The sequence below is a fragment of the Marmota flaviventris genome, chromosome 13 (genome assembly GCF_047511675.1).
Source record: "Marmota flaviventris isolate mMarFla1 chromosome 13, mMarFla1.hap1, whole genome shotgun sequence".
NCBI classification, from domain to species: domain Eukaryota; kingdom Metazoa; phylum Chordata; class Mammalia; order Rodentia; family Sciuridae; genus Marmota; species Marmota flaviventris.
Genome location: NC_092510.1, coordinates 91952283 through 91965942, shown reverse-complemented (window position 1 = coordinate 91965942; position 13660 = coordinate 91952283). Strand labels below are relative to the sequence as shown.

At 48.3% G+C, this 13660-nt stretch overlaps 1 protein-coding gene across 1 annotated transcript in view; it reads left to right on the top strand.

The window, feature by feature from the left end:
* Positions 1-13660, top strand: part of Ttll11 (tubulin tyrosine ligase like 11) — a 228989-nt gene that overhangs the window by 173670 nt on the left and 41659 nt on the right. The window contains exon 7 of the mRNA XM_027935834.2: positions 13345-13584. Coding sequence (XP_027791635.2) covers positions 13345-13584 — 240 coding nt within the window. The remainder of the gene's footprint in view (positions 1-13344; positions 13585-13660) is intronic.

The following is a 13660-nucleotide window of genomic DNA, read 5'->3' as shown; positions in this document are numbered from 1 at the left end:
TACTCCCACGCCATTTTACAGGCAGAAACAGCACTTGCTGGTAGGTAAGCTGTTCGCAGAATCCTGAAATCAGACCTCTGTGCTGGCTTCAGTGATATGTCCATGTCTGACTTATTTTACAAAAGAGACTGATTCACTCAGGTCCACGTGATGTTTACCGAGCCACTGTCCTGGGCCAAGCCTGTGCTGCTGCCAGGTGTCAGAGATAAATCTAACCAGGCCCTCTCTGCAAAGGGCTGCTGTTGGCCTAGAACCAGACACCTCAAGACTTTTTCTCAGCACACAGTACAGGAGTTGGGAATCCCGGGGTCTTCCTGGGTCCTAAAACTCAACTAGGACCCCTTGGACAAATCACATCCCATCTCCAGAGCTCACTCCTTGTCCACAGATGAAGCCCTTGAACTTGCCAGTCTCTATAACCTGAAACTGTTTTCTTTTTGAATGTGTGGATCCTCTGGTCCCATTGGTCTGTTTCTGGGAGCAGGTATGGAGCATGGGAGAACTGGGGCAAGATGGACCATAGACTCAGCCTGATGTACTCTGCAGACTTGGCCTCCAGAACTTCTCTATCAGCCAAGATGGGCTCGACCCCTTGGTCCACGGGGCCCTAGCGACAGACTGCTAGAGACAGTGAGGGTTCTGGGGCCAGGCAGAGTCCAGAACGCAAAGAATTCCAGGGGGGACTGAGGCAAGGGCTACAGGCCAGTGACCCCCTGGATGACACTCAAAATAAATGGCAGAGCTTCCCCAACCAGGGCAGCTGCAGGCTAATGGGGAGCTAAGCTCCAGAAAGTATGACCCACTCAGACCCCCACTGTGGGACCAGGGCTTCCTGGTGCCCCTGAGCAGCTCAGACCTGAGTCCCAAGGAGCAGGGCAGATAGCTGCCCGGGAGCAGAGAGTGCCCTGTGAAAGCAGACAGACCTGGGCTCCGTGTGGATGCCCAAGGGGCAGGAACCTTCAGCTTTTTTTCTTCAGGAGCTTCCTGATTCACGGGTTTGGGTGTCCCCTCCCCCCAGGACAGCGAGAGTACTATAAGGAAAGTGTCCCAGCTCTCTCCTCTGTTGGATCTGCCTTCTGGCTCTCTCTCTATCTCATGCCAAGGCACAGTCTGCTCATCTCACATGGGACTGTTCACTCGTGCTTTCTTATCTCAGACCGGAATTGAGTCAAATCCAGCACAAAGCTGTGTTTGGATCCTGGGGATCATTGGTATGTGCGCTAGCATAGCGTTTCCTAGTCAAATACTCAGTAGCCAACCAAAGTCGATTAATGTGGGGCAGAGAAATAGCAGGTTATCATTCAACCATGGCTGCCATCCATATGCATGAAGCCTGGGGACCTGACTTCCTTACAGAATTAAGCATAACCTTTAGAGGGACCAATTTCAGAGAAAGCGCTACCCCTATCCCCAGCCACCCCGATCGCTCCCTGTAAGCTAGGGGGACTGTCACCGCAGGTCTGCAGCCACAAAGGAAACTGCTTGGGCCTCCCACCTGCAATATGTGCTCTTGAAGAGTTTGATGGGCTTCGGCCACTTCAGAAATTGGTCCCATTTAGAAATGCCTGGCTTCTGTGAGCATGTCGCGGCTGCATACAGGAGAAGCTCACTATTATCTCCAGAGCTGCCTGAAACAACAGGCTTGTTCCTGAAACAGATGTTTTGTGAAACCCCCCGTGACGGGCTCATCATCTCGGGACTGGAGATGGGCCCGCGTTTAGTGGCCAGCCTCGCAAGGACACAAACGTCTCTGCTGGCCGCCCGCTCGTCCCTGCATCTGGGCTCAGAGGAGATATTCCCTGTGGCTCCTCCTTCTGGCACGCCAGTTCTGAAGTTAAACAGTTGACAAGTTTGAGAGTACAGACAGAGGCAGTCGGCCAGGTGTGCCCCAGGGAGAATTTCAAGGAATCAACTCAGAATCTTTTAGTTCTGTTCAACTCTCTTTCTTTGAGGGCTTACTGTATACCCGGCTCTATCTAATGGATTTCCCTTATGCTGTCTCAGAGCAAGGCCCAGAGGTTACCCATTTCAGAGATGAGGAAACTGAGACCTTGTATTAATTTCCTAAGGCTGCCATAACAAGTCATCAGGCATTTCTATGAAAGCCATAGAAATGTATTTTCTCATAGTTCTGGAGGCCAGAGTCTGAAAGCAAGATAAGGGCAGGGCCACTCTCCCCGCTGATCCTGTTGGGGAGAATCCTTCCTCCAGCTTTTGGTGGCTCCAATTTGTTCCTTGGCTTGTGGCAGCATCAATCAACCCGTCTCTGTCTTCACATGGCCCTTTTCTCCCTCTGGCTTTCTCTTCTATGAGGACACCTGTCACTGGATTTAGGCCCCTCTCTAAATCCAGGATGATCTCAAGATTCTTAACTTGATTACATCCACCAAGACCCTTTTCAGACAAGGTCACACTCACAGGTCTGGGGATTAACGCTTGCGTGGGCGGGGGCACTACTCAGCCCACTCCTGGCTGTTATCTGGTTGTTTCTCCAAGGTCACGCAGAGAGAAGGGTCTCAGGGGGCGTGGAATTCAGGCTGGCTGGCTCTGACCTAACACTTCCCGTGAACTCTCCGTCCGGCCACTCTCATCAGACACCGTGAGGCGGACCTGCTGTCGCTGTGCCGAGATACAAAGAAGGGCCCCTGCTCTCAGCAAACTCAGGACTGGGTGGGAAGGAGCTCTGCGTCCTGGCTGTGAGCTCTTGCTCTCCAGTCAGACCAGTCCAGACTCACAATCTGTCTTTGCCATTTCTAAGCTGGATGACCTTGGACAGAGCATGTCACCCCTCTTAGGTCTCATAAGGAAAGTGTCTTGTATGGAAGATGGGAATCACACTAGGAATAGTGATAACCTCGGGGGGCTGTCAGTATCCAGAGAGAGAATGCGCCAAGGAGGCAGGCGTTGCCATCAGCAGGAGCCCAGGCCCCCTGTCCTCATGGCCACTTGCTGGCCACTTCCCACTTGTTCAGACTCCCCAGAATACTTGAATCTGAGCCTCTGAGTGGAACAGTGGAGGCTTCTGAGCAATCTCCAGAAACCAGTGTGAAGAAGGGGAAGAAGCCAGAGCTGACTTCAGGGTTTTGAGCTTGGCTGGCTAGAAGGATGACGTTGCCAAGAACAACATGGAAACAGCAAGAAGCAGGTTCCAGGGGACAAATTGTGTTCAACTTGGAATGTTGAGCTCACTGAGATGCAAGTGGGACATCTGGATGAATTTGTCTGGCAGGTGTTGGACTTAGAAGGTGACTTTTAAAAGCTACAGAGAGCCGAAGAGTGAAGGAAAGATAAGAACCTGTTGGAGAAAATGCCAGTGCTGTCCCAGGTGAAGGCCTTTGGGGACAGAGAGCACACTTGAAAATAACCGAAGTAAGCTTCCATGTTTGTTGACTCCTGCTCAGAGCACTCAAATTCTTTGCCTGCAAAATGGGAACACTGCCTTTTGCTTCTGCAGCTGCTGTTGGGATGGCGACAGATGACGGGTGGGAGGTTGCTCTGCAGTGTTCGCAGAGCCACAGCCAGGTCTCCCCAGATGCCAAGCACCCCTGGAGAGGCACAGTGGACCTCACCGGACTCCGAGTGTCATGGATGAGGAAGTAACTGCTCATTCTCTGGGTTAGAACTGGCCTTCACGATGGGCTGTGAATCTGTTCATCATCACCCGAACAATAAAAATGAATTCCTGCATCCCGCTCGGGGAGTCCTTTCGCCAGTGCTGGTGGGTTGTTTTGTAAACACAGGTGAGATGCTCCTCTCGTGAACCTGTGGAGCACCTGGCTGCCTCGTCCTGCGCTGCCACCTCCCACTCCCCCGCCTTGCCCCCCACGCAGGCCGTGTGTCTGGCAGGATGGGGTAGGTCAGTAGGCATTGCCATGACAACCAAGCAAGACGCAGCTCTGACTTGGCTCCTGCTTATTAGTAGGGAAACGGAGGGGTGGGCTCTTCTCCTTTCTCTGGTAGGGGCAAGGTCCACCAGTCCCAATGGCATGGAAATCTGGACCAGGTAATTTGGTCAAATGTGGGTGTGAATTTATTTGACCCCTTGCTTATTTGAATGGATGCTAGGGAAGTTACTGAGGGGGAAAAAAGGAATCAAGGCACAGCGGATCTGGCCACTGTCACGCTGCTCCTTAAGTGTCCCTCAGGAAGGGAGCGGTGAGGGCATCAGCCTCTTGCCCCGAGGCTGCGTGTCTCCACCTCTCTGAGACTGTAAAGAGCCAGTGCTGCATCTGGGTTCCTTTTAGTGCTTGCCAAAACCCTGTGGGTTTGGCATCGGCACCACTTTGCCAATGAGGAAACTAATGCCCAGAGAGGTTAAGTACCTCCTCAAGGTCACTTAGATGGTAACTGACAGTATGAAAACCAAAACCCAGGCCTGCTTGATTCGTAATCCCTCTAACTCTTGCTGCTCTGCCACCCTGCCTTGACCTTGTACTTGAACTCACGGAGTCCAGAGCCACCAGGGAGACATCATCTAAAAACATACCACAGTAACTAAACATTTAGTACTTCAGTGAGAAACACCACTGCACGCAGCTGGGATACCTGCTCGGGGACTTGTGCAGTGACAAGAGAAATTAAATACTGTAATGGATTTTGACAACAACTGTATGTTAGGGGAATTCAAATGACATAAAGGAAAAAGTTAGACTTTCTCCCAGGACCTGGTTGCTAATATGCATGCCTAATATATCAGCTAATATATATTTTTTTAAACTAGTTTTTTTTAGGACCAAAGTTCTTTGAGGAAAAAAAAAATTTATGGGCTGGAGGGGACAGTGAATTCTTCCTGGAGGTAGTGGGCTATAGCTGCCCCTGATGTCAGAGTGGACCCTCAATGAATGTGTCCAACGAGTAGTGACAGCTACCTTTTCTTTCACGGGTACTATGTTTTAGCCAGGAAGCTGACCCCTTGCTTATATCATCCTGTGAAATCCCTCTGTGAGGTGGATTCTATTGTCTATCTCCATTTCATGAAGGGAAACTGAGGCTGAACAATAAGGCTTCCACCATGGCCATACAGTTAATAAAGGGTGGATCCAGGGTGACTATTATTCTTGTTCCCGTGAATTATGATCACATAGAACATTGGGTATGTAGCCTACAAAAGAGAATTAGGATTACTATTAAAAAAAAAATGAACTGGGTTTAGATGAAATTGGATGCCAAGAAGAAATTACAATCTAGGCCGAGGATAACTTCTGCCCATGGGTCCCCGCCCCCATCGCCTGCACCGACGCAGCCCTATACTTTGGCGCAGAACTGTGTTTAAACACTGAAATGTTTTGTGTTGCAGACATGTGCTGAGTGTGTAATTAAAAGGATCCCTTCATTAGCAGAGCTTTACAAAGAGAGCTCAAGTTGGCCTTTTCTGCTAATTTTGGAGGTGGTAAAGCAGGCTAATACGACCGCTGATTACAATTGTCACGGAGCCTCTTGCTGTTGCTACTGGGAAAATCTTTGTTCTCCCAGAGTAGAGACAGGCTCTTCCCAGCCACTGAGAGAGAAAAAGAAGAAGAAGATTCTATCCTGTCAAGCAGAAGTGAAGGGACGTGTGGCAGTGTAGGGGTTAAAGAGGTGGCCTCTGAAAACAGGGCACCTGGGTCCAAACCCAGCCTCCTCGGGGAGTTGCCCTCTCTGAGCTTGAGTTTTCCCAGATGTAAATGAATGTAAATGAATAATTGCGTCTAATTCTTTGGACTGTTGTGAGAGCTCATAAAAACAATGACTCTTTTCCTTGTCAGATATTTTGACAAGGAAGCTGTGTTGAGGCTCCGGGTATAGTCTTAAATCGAGCAATAGTGGTGCTTGCCCTTCTGGAACTTTCTATCTAATGAAAGAAGCAGGCACTTCACAGACAGTTACACAAATAGCCATTTACGGACGAGTGTGATAACTACTATGAAGAAAATAATGTTTCCTGTGGGCTTTGCATAGTGCAGGACGTGGATCAAGGTCTTAGTTTCTTGACGATGATGATGGAGATGAAGATGCACAAGAGTGGGGAGCTGTACACAAAGGGGCCCTTGATTCTGCTCCAAAAAAGAGAGGAAGCTCTTGGAAAAGGTGACACGAACTCCCAAGAGATTTGAAGGATGCACACTTTTCCTGTGGCATGTTCGGGAAAGCGTGTTTACGACAGGAGGGAGCGTGTGGAACACAGAGGAGGAGGCAGGTGGCCACCACAGCACGCCACATCGAGAGGCTGGAACCTCCTCCACTGTGCCCGGCAACAGGAGCAAGACGGCTCGTGGTTTGAAGAACCGTTCTCTGTGTTCCAGTGAAAAGCGAGACAGCAAGTAGCAGAGCTGGGATTCCAACCATGCCTTGATTTACCACTCCGGAGCCCGTGCACTGAGCCAGCTGGGGCTCCTGGGTGGCCGTCGTCGGGAGAAGCCACCCAGCAGGGTCCCTCCCTGGCCTGCAGGCACAGAATGTTCCTTGCTCTGCGCCACAGTGAGCAAAAGGGACAGCAGGAAAGACACTTGCTGTGTGCTAAGACGCTGGGCAGAGAGCGTCCTGTCGGAAAGAAGCGCACTGGGAGGTCTTTTAAAATGAGCTGTCAGTTCCTTCATCCGTAAAATGAGAGGGCTGGGCCCCATGACCCTCGAGGCCCCTCCAGCTCTGAAATGGCACTAGTTCTGGGTCTGTGGGAGCTGGGGCATTAGAATATGTCCTCCTGTTTGTCCTTTCACTACTTCATTGTCTGGCCTCACGGTAAGATGCTCACATAGCAACCCCAAGCCAAGCCCATGTCCTGAAATCCCTCTCTGAGCAAGGACAGAGGCCGGCTCGGCTGCTGTTGCCATGGGGTCCTTGGCTAATTTGCATTCCACAAACATTCCGTGTCAGCGATTCATGTGAACCCCTCACTGTAAAGTAACAGATTGATTTTGTTTGGCAAACAAAACAGAACAGCCCATCCAGATGAGCACACTGGACCCTCCCAGGAAGCCACCGCGAGGTCACTTACAAGCCCCCCTTGCCGGTGGAGCTTGGTACTCTTATCAAAAGGCTATATTTTTGATCCTAAAAATGCTACCACTTTGTGTTGGGCATGGTCTACAAGAGAACCCCTCCTTTCTCCCTCCCAGCTTGGTACCACCCCACAGAGTAAGAGACTTCTCTCCATGACTGTGAGGAAGGAGAAAATGAGTTCAGAGAAGTTGTAATTATGCAACTTGGGAGGCACAAAGTTGCAAGTTGAGGTAATAGAGTGGAAAGCACCAAGACTTTGAACTCAAACGGATCTGGGTTCCAATTTAATAGCTGAGTGACCTTTGGAAAGTAGGTTAACCTCTCCGAAATAATTTTTCTCATCAGTAAAATGGGGTCATTTGCACAGGTTGAATATTCCTTATGCAAAATACTTGAAAACCAGACACGTTTTGGGTTTCAAATTCTTTTTCAGATTTTGGAATATTTGCATATGCTTAATGAGATACTTGGGGATGGGACCCGAGTCTAAACACAAAATCCATTTATGTTTCACATACATCTTACACACATAGCCTGAAGGAAATTTTATACCATATTTTAAGAAGTTTTGTGCATGAAATAGTTGCAAGGTTTGGAATTTTCCACTTGTAGCATTACATCCAAACACAAAAAGTTGTGGATTTTGGAACACTTCTTCTCATTTTGGATTTTTAGATTAGCAATGCTCAACGTATAATACCTCATTTGGCCAGGACCAAAATGAGATGTTACAAGTAACCTAGCTAACTCTCAAGGTACTCAGTGCCTGGGCTCCCTGTGTGAGGAATCCGTATCATGCAGTGGTTAGACACAAGGACCCTGGAGCCTACCTGCCTGGGTTTCTATCCTAGATCCACAACGTGTGGGTCTGTCTCCTTTGCATTGGTTTCCTCATCTATGAAATGGAAATGCTACTAACCCCTCCTCCACAGGGCTGTATCAGGATGCCACTTTAGCTGCAGTCCTGGCACACACTTAAGTGCCAGCCAACCTGCCCCCATTGGGCTATGTTGCCATTGTCATTACACTGGGCTAAGGAAAAATGGTCTAGTGAGGCCAGATGAGCGTCCGGGGCAGGCAGGGCGACTGCGCGAAGAACAGGTGGGAACACACCCAGCATCATCTGGGGCTTTGAGGGATGTGACTGTCAGACGGCGGTTCCTCTCAAGTCCTTCTCTCCCTGCTTTGGTAACTCTGGCCTCTCGTTTTGTAGTCTGTCGCCTTTTCCTTAAATTGCAAAGCATCACCCATCAAGCAAATGGAGCCTCTGTCGCGGCAGAGATTTATCAAGTGACAGAGCTTGGCTACATGGTACTTACGTTTATTTTTAGTGACTTCGTCCTCCAACTCTTTAAATTAGCTGCAGGCCTAATTTAAGGGACTTCTTTGGCGCATGGTTAGCATTTTCTTTCAGGAATGCCAACAAGAAACATGCACATTCGAAATCGAGTGACAGAAGGACACATCTTGGCCACATAGCAGGGGAAGGGGCCTGCTTACCTTTCTCTGCCATGAGGCAACACTGCCCACCAGGCTGTCCTGCCCAGCCACAGAATTGCAGGAGCACAATCCAGGGTGTTCTCTGCCTTTTCATCCCTGCATTCCAGTCCAGGCGTCTCCCGCGTCAGCTTCCTGGCTCTATGCCAGCGCAGGTGCCCTAGTTCAGGTGTCTTCTCCTTTCACCTAGACCAGAGATTCTTCCACTCCAGCCTGCGCGGAGCTAGACGCAGGGCTTGCTGGAATAGGTTGCCCCGCCCACTCCCAGGTGCTAAATCTGTAAGTCTGGGCTGATTCCCACCAGTTACATGTCCAACAGTGTCTCAGGAGGAGCTGATACAGTTGGTCCACTGACCACACCTTCCAAATGGTTGATCTAGACTATTCCATCAGCTTCCAAATGGCCCACTCTCCCACTCTCCTCTGGCATCTTCCTCACAGTTTAGATCTTGCCACTCCTCGAAATCCACCACGTCCTCATCCCGGCACCACCAAGCCAAGCTGCATTTCCCTGAAAGACGAGACTAAGAGCTGGCTGCCTCGTCGTGGCTCTACCAAGTCATCTCTCAGTAGGTGCTCGTTCCCCTGTGCCTGGTCACATGCTTCTGGGTGGCAGGGACTCTGTCCACGTCACCCAGAGACCCTGGGGATGTGGGAGTGCTTGGGAGTATTTTCATGCCTAGGTAAATGATTGATGGCACGGAGATGGACATTATTTCTGTTAAGAGAGAATTCAAGCAAACTCTCTGAAGCTAGAATTTGACCTCACCATATCCGTATCTACCTCCTGACTTTGTTAATTTCTGGGAAAGCATACGGTTCATACATAAGAAAGATTTGGTTTGATTTAAATCAAATAGTATAAGAATGATATGGTAAACTGATAGAGGGTCCTAAGAGGGGCATGGAGTTAGAGAGTCCCAACCACAAATCCTGAGCCCATGACTGGTCGTGTGAGTTTGGGCAAGTGTTTACCCTTGTTTTGCCTCGGATTCCTAATCTGCAAAATGGGAATCATTTCCACCTATCTCATAGGACCATCATGAGAAGCCAATTAGCATAGAGGTAAACAGCTCGGCACAATATGTGTGACATATAGTAGGTCCCAATAAATGGTGGCAATTTTTAACAGTGAGCTTTCCAGGCAAAATAGAGATCGGTGGTTTTTCACAAGAGTTTTAATGAAAAAAAGAATTCCATTTTATTTGAAAAATAATAACAGATAAAACATCCCAGGATTCTTTCCCCTATTTTAATGATTCAAGGATATACCAAATTCAATTTTTTAAAAAACGATCCCAAAGGACTAGTAAGCTTGATTTATATTTTCTTTACCAGTCACTTTTATTTCATAAGCCCGACATTTCCATTAAAATGCTATTAAGTAAAAACAGGATTTTCAGTATTTGTGATGGCTTGGATCTCAATGTGATAATTGCAATTATCTCCAGCAAAGAGACCATTTCTCATTGTTTTATTTCCTCTTATATATCAGCTATGTCTTTAGTGCATTCTTCCAGTTGAATAAAAACACTTCCCTGTGAAGTGTGGTTTGGAATCCAGGAGCGTGACATCTGTGGCCATCTTTTTGTCCTGGGGTTATTAATTGAGATTCAGGAAGGGTGGGGACTGGTAGCCCTCAGTAGACGCAGAAACCCTTGAAAGAAATGTGAAATGCTACAGGGTAGAAGAGGAAACAAACTCATTCTGTCAGCTCCAGGGTAGGATGGGACACAGGCGGACTCCTGAGGGGACATCCTCTGGCACACTGTCAGGAAAACCTGTCCAGCATGGAAGTGGTGAGGGTCCCCATCACCACGGCAGCCCATGCTAAGTCACCACCCTGGACCATGTGCTGATTAAATGACCACTGCTGCGGGTGTCCCTGTCCACCTGGGTTTAAAGTTCTTCTCTAAAATGACATGGTTGTGAAAATGTCCTGGAACTAGATAGTGATGGTGGTTACACGATACTGTAAATCTACTAAACACCACTGCATTGGACACTTCGAAGTGGCTAAAACAGTGGATATTGTGTTGTCTATGTTTTTACACAACAAAATGATAGCCCTGGCCAGAGTGATCTCCAAAGCTAATGTAGCTGTGACATGTGATGCTTCGGAAAGAGCATATTACTCAGGGGACAGATGGCTAGACTGTATTTAATCAAATGACAGTCCATGTGAGCGGTAACTGAGCACAAATGGTTAATTACATTTTGGTCCAGGATGAATACAAAATGCTGCATGTTTAGGAGAAATATGCTCATGAAAACATGTAAATGCCATGGGAAGGTGCTTGTAATGTGCAAAAAGGATTTAACTTACACATAATGTTATCCCATCTATAAATATAGATAAGATATCAAAATATTGATAGTGTTAATCTCTGAGTTGTGGGATTAGAAATGATTTTGATTCCTTTATGCATTTCTCAACATGTCTACAAAAAGCATGAATTACTTTTACAATCTAAAAAGTAAAGCTCTTTAACATCTAAAATAAAAAACATCATTTAAGGTTTTGTAACCTGCAACATAAATCATGATGTGGCTTAAAATAAAGGGGTGATAAAATAGAAGGTGTGTTGGATTGGAGGAACTGATTTATAATCCTGGTTCAGACAGCTCCAAGAGGTTTCTGAGCCTCAGTTTCCCCATCTGGAGCAGGAGTACAACCACAGTCTAACTCACAGAGTTGCAGGAGACAAACAAGATCACAAATTTGGGACAGTCTGCACCTGGGTCCTCTGGGCCATTTTCATGGTTACATGGTGTATTCAAGCCGCACGTTTCCAAACCTTCCCTCAAACAAAAACTTCCCAAGTGCTTACCTGTCAGTGACTGCCACTCACCCAGCAATTTAAGAGCTAATTTACAGGAAGAGTGTGACTTTTTTTTTTCTCATTTGTCTTCCGATAACCTTCGTGGAAAAAAACACTTTATTTCATCCAAAAAGTAACCACCTGACTTTTATTTACTGTCTGAAGTTCAAGGTGACGATGACAAAACCATTTTTGCTGGAGGAAAATCTCTCACTCGTGGGCATGTTAGCCTCCCAGGGAATCAGGTCCCTCCTCTGTGCAGTTTGTTTCCCCCAAACCCTCCACTCTGTTGGACTCTGAGGGGAGTTCCCTTCATGCCACTCTGGTTCTGTCCTCTGACCACCTGGAAGCAACTGTGGACAGGACTTCTTGACTCTCTGTTCACACGAGGGAGATCTCTTTCCCAGAGGCTGGCTTCTCAGACCGGTATGAGAAGAGGGCCAGCTGGGCTGGGCTGTCAAGCAAGGTTTCTCTTCTGATCTTCTTTCCCATTTAAAAGGGCTCATAGGTTATGAAGCTTCACAACTTTGATATTTTCTTTGGGGCTCACATTGCTGTTAAAAGCAAACTTTCCCCATTCAACAAATTCAATAAAACATTCCCCCAAGCACCCAATATGTGCCAGGTCTTACGGAAATAAGAATGAGTCGTGGCCCAGGCCTTCTGTCAGCTCACAGAATACAGAGGCAGGCACGGAAGTCAGTGCAGGGCAGGATGGGGGATCACCCAAGGGTGGGAGCTGGGCGGGAAGGATTGCATCAGCATGGTTAGGGAGACACTTTGGTGGATTTTTAAAGTGTGCCAGAGAAGTGCCAGGCAGCCAGAGCTGGGGAAAGCAGGTACAAAGGAACCAAGACGGCCCGACCTGGGGACTGATGGCATGCTTGCTTGGAAGTGGAGCTCCGGGCCTGAGGCCATTTCATAAAGAGAAGAAACGGTCTTGGCCAGGCCAATGGGTGGTGAGGCTGGAGGGGCAAGTTCAAGGAACAGTGTGCCTGGCCAGGAGGGAACTGGGAACAAGGAGGCCTGAGAAGACATCAGGAAGGGCTTTGAGCACTAGAATGAGGAACAGAGACTGGGGAATCCTGAGGAGAGTTAGCAGGGAAGGAGCCCCACCAGGTGTGCTTCAAACACAGCAAGGCAGGCGCCCACAGGGAGGATAGTGTAAGGAATGGGAAGGGCTCCAGGGAGGGTCCTGGTGCCACGGTCCCGATGGGAGGTGGGAGGTGACGAGGTCTAGGCAGGGCAGAGCAAGAGTTGGCTTCAGGCCCACAGAGGTGGAACTGGCCACGGGAGCGAGGAGGAGCTGCATTTACCTTGACTGTTCCCGCTTGGGTGACTGGCAGATGGTGGTGACACTCGAGGAGATGTGGACGCAGAGTTGGGGTGAGGGGAAATGAAATGTGGATCTAGAGGTGAGAAGAGCATCCGGAGCTGCAGGTGGATGTTTGAGAGTTATTAGCTGCTAATTTTCTTGACTATGTGAATAATTTCAGAATAAAACATGCAGACTAAGGAATCACGACGCTATGATCGGTTTTTGTATGAGTTCCAAATAAGAAAACAGTTAAGCCAGAAAATGTGATTGTTCCTATTCCTAGAAATGGGTAACTCAGGCATCCTTGCAAATTGTTCGTTGAACTGTGCCTATGGCTTCTTGCCAGCTCTCAATGAGATTTTTATATTTCTTAATTATTCAATTACCACCCATAAGTAGGAGTTGGAAATCAAACCCAGACTGCTCCGGAATGGAGCCTTCTCTTGAAGTATGAATACAGTAAAGGAAGTTTTCCATATTGGGAAACCAGGCTGGCAGAATGGAGGTGGTGTTCAGTCTCTGGTCCTGACTCTGCCCTGGGTTCAAACCCCAGTACACACAAGCTAGGTGAGCCTGGGCAGGTCACTTCTCAGAGGTCAGTTTTCTGGTCTGCAAAATAAAGATAGTGATGATACTGGTTTCCTGAGGTCATTGTAGGTCTAAAGCCAAGGCGAACTTGCAGGGAGAGAGCTGTATATATATTTATCATGAATTCCTTGTGTACTTCAGGTATCAGCAGCTCCAAAAACCAGTGGCCGGAAAGGAAGACTCTCTGGACAGTGACCTGGCCCCAGACTCCAGTCCTGAAGCCCACCTGCCCTCCATTTGCCTCAAGCAGGTGTTCCCCAAGTACGCAAAGCAGTTCAACTACCTGCGCCTGGTGGACAGGATGGCAAATTTGTTTATCCGGTTCCTGGGAATCAGGGGGACAATGAAGTTGGGACCAACCGGCTTTCGTACCTTCATAAGGTCAGTGAGTTGAGCTTCCTCTTGGGCTTTGAGTAGAGTGGAGTCCAGTCTCACATCTGGCTGGTCAAATCTCTCC